The sequence below is a fragment of the Neolamprologus brichardi genome, chromosome 12, assembly GCF_056152115.1.
Source record: "Neolamprologus brichardi isolate AB-2024 chromosome 12, ASM5615211v1, whole genome shotgun sequence".
In the NCBI taxonomy this organism is placed as follows: Eukaryota; Metazoa; Chordata; class Actinopteri; order Cichliformes; family Cichlidae; genus Neolamprologus; species Neolamprologus brichardi.
Window position 1 is genome coordinate 15,815,222 of NC_142115.1, and position 6,362 is coordinate 15,821,583.

Genomic DNA, 6,362 nt, shown 5'->3' on the forward strand with positions numbered 1-6,362 from the left:
AAATGATTGTGCTTTTGTAAAAGCAACATATCTGTTCCTTATTTGTTATCAGTTACGTTCCTGATAACCTGTAGGAAATGTGGGAAAAAAACAAGGCGTTTTTTTTTTTTTACAACATGCAAAGCATCCCAACTGGCTTTAGTTTCTTCTTTGCATAACTTTAACAGTTTGGACGGTTATAGATCAACCAAGCGTGACACAGATTATTTGTTTCATACTATATGATTCACAAAGTGAAGTATTGATTTTCTACAGTTGTAATTGTGCAACAGCAGAACTCAGGTATAAAGGTTGTGTAAGCAATACCTTTGTGCTCGAGTCCAGCCAGACTGGGGTGTCCGGGATCAATCAGCTAGTCAGAGGATCATTGCAGTTTTTGGTGCTCGCCTTGTTTTCTCTATGGCTTCTGCTGAAACAGACCAGACCGAAGCTCTCTTCTCTCTGAAGTCCTACCATGTCTCAGAAGAACTCGGCTTCATCCTTCCAGATCCTCTGGTACGTTGAAAAGCTCTTTGAAGTCCTGTGTGTGTTATTTTAGCTTTGCTTGTTTCAAGTTTGTGATGTAACATTATTACATTTTATTCACATTGTATAACTTAAAAACCAAACCTTTAATGAGAATTTGCCAATTACATTAATCCTTATAGCGCCAAAAAAGCTTTTATAAAAATGTTAACTTTAGTATTGATTGAGACCAACAAAGATGAAGGAAGTGAGCGTTATTCCTAGACGTTTACAAAATCACATTTTTGCATATAGAAGAGAGCAAAAATGGAGAGAACAATAATGTTCATAATTTCTGTAGCCAGAAATAAAACATGAAGCACAGTGATGGATGGGAGAACTGGTTCCTAAAAAAGAAGCTTAGTAAGTTAAGGTCCTGCTTGGACACAAGCACACAACACACATGATGGTCACAAGTTGTGAACATTTCATTTTGAGCCCCTTGAGCCATTTGGATTTTAGTGAGTTTGTTGCTTTGCCATTTAAGGACAACATGAACTTGGATTTGTTTGCATTTTACACCAACTACAGTTGTGTTAAATGGTACTGACCAACATTAACATTTTCTCATGATGTGCATTTAAAGGAAGAGCTTCCACCTTATTACCAGCCATGGATGGATATCGCCCTGAGAATCCCAGAGCTTGCGCAGTCCCACGAGTTGCGCTCCCGTATTAACAAGGTATTTATAATGACAAGCACCATTCACGATGACTGTGAAGCAGTTGCTCAGTACAGTTGTCTATGACCAGATGCCACTGCTGAGCAGCAAGTTTCTGCAGAAACACAAAGAGTTACGACTGGCCCACCTGGCTCTCAGCATGATGACCATGGGCTACGTCTGGGAGGAGGGAGAGAAAGATACAGTTGAGGTAACTGAGCTAACTGTCTGTGAAGGTTCTCAGTCATCCAGGTCATCGTAGTCAAAGGAGCTTGCAAAGAAAATCGTCTGGACTTCTTTAAGTTACTTGAAGACGTTTCACCTCTCATCCGAGAAGCTTCTTCGGTTCTAAGGTCAAATGGTGGAGAGTCCCAGATATAAACCTAGTGGGAGTATCCCCCCACAGAGGGACAAAAGGACCCCCTGATGATCCTCTAATCGCCTGAGCCAAGGTGTCTTGGCTCTCCACCATTTGACCTTAGAACTGAAGAAGCTTCTCGGATGAGAGGTGAAACGTCTTCAAGTAACTTAAAGAAGTCCAGACACTTTTCTTTGCAAGCTCCTTTGACTAACTGTCTGTTAGTTTTTATTTTGCCTCCTGTTTTCTGAATGCTACATGTTACCTTAAGTGATTCAGTTATTATGACTGATTTCTCTTTGATATTCTTTTAAGATACTGCCACGCAGTCTGGCTGTTCCATACTGGGAGGTGTCACAACGCTTAGGGCTTCCCCCAATTATCACACATGCAGATGCAGTATTGGCTAACTGGAAGAGGAAAGATCCTGACGGGTAAGGCTGCTAATCTCCTGCCAGCAGTTTGAGTAAACCCAGCAAATGTGTATAAATATGTCCTGTTTTTCATGTCCATCTGTATATCTGCTGTGCCAGGCCTTTCAACATGGAGTGAGTAAAATTCTGTTTCTGCACACAGTATAGTACAATATGTGGTGTCATACTATAATATGCACAAAGTTTACTGGCTTACATTTGTCAAACAGGAACCTGGAGTTGTTGGTCAGCCTCCCGGGTGGAGAAAGTGCCCGAGGTTTCTTCTTGGTCACTCTGCTGGTGGAGCTGGCTGGAGTTCCTGCGGTGAAGGTGAAGATACATTAAAAACAGGAAACATCCTAAAATGTGCACTTGATAATTGTTGTTAACTGACAAATGTAAGGGCACCCTTAAAGCGAGGACATTTCTAACAGAACCACTGCTTTGTAGAATATTCCCACGGTGATCAATGGTGTGAGGTGTGGTGACACCAAGGCTGTGGCCAGAGGCTTGGAGATCATCAGCCGGTCTATTGAGGACATGACTGACGCACTCAAACTGATGCAAGGTACTTATTCAGATGTAAAACCTAAATGTGTTACAGTCTTTTTCCAAAAGTGTTTGCACGTTATGTTATGTGAAGGCTGATGTGCAGGCAGGAGTAGTGGTAAGGAGGACCCAATGTGCAGACACTTGGAGGCAAACGTTAACTCAAAAACTCAGCTTTATTGCTGGATAGTAAAAAACAGAAACCTAACTGAACTAAGAACATAAACTAAGCAACAAACCAGTTGACAGACAAAACAGACAGCATGATAGACAGTAGATCACAACACAGACAGAGGAAAACGCAGGGCTTAAATACACAGAGGGAGCCATCAGTGACTGAGAGACAGGAGAGAAACACAGCTGGGACAATTCAGGGCTAACGAGACAAGGGAAGCAAAACCAGATACATTAACATGAGACACGGCCTTTCAAAGTAAAACAGGAAACATAACACAGAGACACGGACTTGACAAGGGCATACAGCTGACAGAGGAGACAGAGCAACTATAGAACACAGAGACATAAACCATAAGACAGAGAACTCTAACAAAGACACCAAAAGACTAGAAATGATAAATAATGGCAAAATCAAAGTTCAATAATAATGAAAACTCAAAACTCTGGGTCAACAACCCAGGTCTCCTAAAACTTTATGCTGTAGACAGGGTTAGGGTTAGTTCAGGACATGGACTTGTTTAACTTTGGTCTTGCTTTTCTAATATGTATGGAATATGATGCGGTATGATTGCTGAAATGATGTTCTCTATCTTATTTAAACAGTATATATGTTTTTTTTTGGTTGAGTTGTTAACTGTGTTTCAAAAAGTGTTTTTATCCCTATGCAGTTAAATAATTTAGCATAGTTTGCAATGCAGTGGCAGCCGAGGGTCCAAAGATCACAGCTGTTTGTTGTTTGCTTTCAGCATACAGAGATTTCTCAGAGCTTTAAATGATGTTTAACACAGGTAGAAAACTCCCTTCCCTGAATCTTTTTAAATTTAAATTGAGAGTTATTTGTAAATGACTGAAAAGTTTACCCATGCTGTCTTCAAGCGTATGACCCCGCCTCTTGCCCAAAGCCAGCTGGGATAGGTTCATTGATAAAGAAAGAAAAAAGTTTTTTAATGATTGCAAATGATTAAATTCTTGCCTTTTTTTTTTCTTTTTTCGTGATTATTGTAAAATGAATCCCATTAACAACTGTTTTCTTTTCTTCCCTAAGTGCATGTGGACCCTTCAGTCTTCTATGGCATTATGAGGATCTACCTGTCTGGGTATAGAAATCTATTGCTGTTTTCTCTCGATTCACATAGTTGCAAAGTGAAACATGTTTTTGAGACCTATGTGCGTGCCCGTGTCACATAATCATACTTAGATGGAAAGACAACCCGTGTATGCCAAAGGGGCTGGTTTATGAAGGGGTCCAGACAGCACCGATGAGGTATTCAGGAGGGAGTGCTGCACAAAGCAGTCTGCTGCACTGTTTTGACGAGCTTCTGGGAGTCAAACATGAACCAAAAAGTGGTAAAAAGGCTGACGAATTGTCAATAACATGATCCCAACGGTGCCAGAGATGAATGTAAAGAATTCACTGCTTTTGGTTTTCCCCAGCTTCCTTTCTAACCTACATGAGGGACTACATGCCACCCCTTCACAAGAAACTGATCAACGACATCTCTTTGCAGCCGTCCCTGAGGAGTTTTGTCCAGCAGCAGGATCGCAAGGACCTCAACAATGTCTTCGATCTCTGTGTTAAAAAGCTGCTGGCTTTGCGCAGCTACCACATCAATGTCGTCAGCCGCTTTATCACAGTACCTGCTGCCCGTGCTCGACAACTGCGTGACCAAAACCACAACTCAGATGGCGAGTTGATCAGCAGAGCACCCACAGCACTTGAGGAGAGGGGCACCAGTGGCTCAAGCATAATGTCTTTCCTAAAAACTGTGAGGGATCAAACAAAAGATACATTGCTGCCCGAGGGGAGCAGAGAAATAAAACATCACAGCTGAACTGTCATCACAGAGGAACCGCGAGTCATGCAAATCAAATAAAACCACCAGAAAAATCAACTCTGATGACTTTCCGCACTATTTCACTTGTCTTTAAAAGGGTAGGTTTTGGCAGAATGAAAGCGAGGGGCCTCTTTTGATTGTCTTCCATGTAGCTTTGGCGGGTCTGTAAACAAACCTCAGCCTAATAGACACGAGTGATACCCGTCAATCGGTCCAAACCATGATTTAAACCACTACTGTTGCTTTCCATTATATGCAACCACTAATCGCTTCTTTAATCTGAACTGGAATGTGAAAAAAGAGCATCATTTCAAGATCCAAATATTTTGATGACATTTAAACATTAAACAGTTGAAATCAGTACTAACACTCCTGTAATTTTGGTAAATGAGACTGAGAAACCAAGATCAAGTGTATTTTTCAAATCACAAAGATTTCTTGGTTTCTCCAGCCTGAAGATTATCTTAAATCATCCAACGCTGGTATGGAAGTAAAAACAACTGACTTTCTGCTTTTAAGTAAAATAATCAGGGAAAATAAAGTACTGCAGTACCATGTGAAACCATGGTAGGGCACTAAAGGGCAGCATTACGATGAGCTACCAGAGTGGGCAGCCTAGGAGAGAAGCAAGCCTGATTTGGCCTTGACAAGCAAAACTGACCCCATAATGATAATGTGTTATTCATTAATTGCAGTCTTGTGATGATGTATTGAAATTCACATCCACTCATTAAAGTACCAAAAGAATGGAACCTGACTCTTCCATCTCAGAAAATAATCGTCCTTTGTTGTGTCTTAACTTCGTGGCGCTGATTCAGAACAGGGTTGTCATGTCAGAACACAAAGCAGAGCAGAGACGCATCGACTTATCAGAGTGGTTACCTCAGCTATCCTGCCTTCTTCCTCCAGCCCACATCCAGCCCTCACATGCCCCACCATACTTCCTGAACCCACTGTGTGGAAAACCCAGGGCAATGAAGGGATGGATTGTGCCATGAATGGCTCATGCTGTGTAATCTTCTCCTTTCCTGGCTCATCTCCACTGGTATTTCATTACAATAACAGCCTCGCCAGATCAGATAAGAGAGATGGTGTGGCAATTAGACATGACAGTTTCCCCAACCTGAGTGACCTACTTTATCTTGAACTCTTTTCACATGCTGGTGAGCGGGAATGACAATAGAAGAGGCAAATGGAGAGAACACAATTACACACGCGGCCTGTGAAAGGTTTTAGCGTGAGAGATATGTGTCTGTGCATATGGAGGCAGCAATTTAAATTTCAGTTTACTCTGACAAATTCAGAGCAAATACCTACAAATTTCAAATTAAGCTGGGTGTCATTTGTGGGTTTTGTACTTAAACCGAGGCACTCAGGCAGCCATAGAGAATGTTTCTATAAGATGACAGGGAGGTCTTAGGCGAGGAGGTGAAAGGTGAACAGAAACTGGAAATGGGTGGTGATAGGCCAAACAGTGTATTCACATCATGGGGATCTGATTAGAGCCGTCATTGTCCAGCCAAAGTAAATAATGTCTTTCCTTATTGCCATGTAGGTGGAGGACTCCCTGACAACCTTACAGTAAACACAGGCCATCTCTAAGGATGTCTTCATTGTGTAGTCGGGGCTGGGCCTCTATGGCCGCTATAGTTTCACCTTGTATCACACAGCTGGTTTCAGTATAGGAATGACACATGTGCATGAACACACCTGTACTAACAAGGTTGTGACTTGTATTATGTAAATAATGGGGTGAAAGGTGTCAAGTTTTGCCTTAAATGTTCATATTGGCTGCAAAAGTTTAGTCGTGATTGTTAAATATGTGACATTTCTTCACTGCCGCACGCATCAGGAGTCTCTGTTTT

The 6,362-nt window shown here is 41.7% G+C and overlaps 1 protein-coding gene across 2 annotated transcripts; it reads left to right on the forward strand.

Moving 5' to 3' along the window:
* The first annotated feature begins 329 nt into the window (after positions 1–329).
* On the forward strand, positions 330–5,249 carry ido1 (indoleamine 2,3-dioxygenase 1). Of its 2 annotated transcripts, XM_006784046.3 has the most exons (10): positions 330–495; positions 1,091–1,186; positions 1,257–1,376; positions 1,839–1,957; positions 2,057–2,071; positions 2,167–2,266; positions 2,387–2,504; positions 3,708–3,759; positions 3,861–4,009; positions 4,097–5,249. In XM_006784046.3, the coding sequence occupies exons 1-10, from the start codon at positions 400–402 to the stop codon at positions 4,492–4,494; spliced, it is 1,263 nt and encodes a 420-aa protein (XP_006784109.1). In that variant the 5' UTR covers positions 330–399; the 3' UTR covers positions 4,495–5,249. The 2 variants fall into 2 exon arrangements, with proteins under 2 accessions (XP_006784109.1, XP_087705170.1); XM_087849044.1 differs by lacking the exon at positions 2,057–2,071.
* The last annotated feature ends 1,113 nt before the right edge of the window (positions 5,250–6,362 follow it).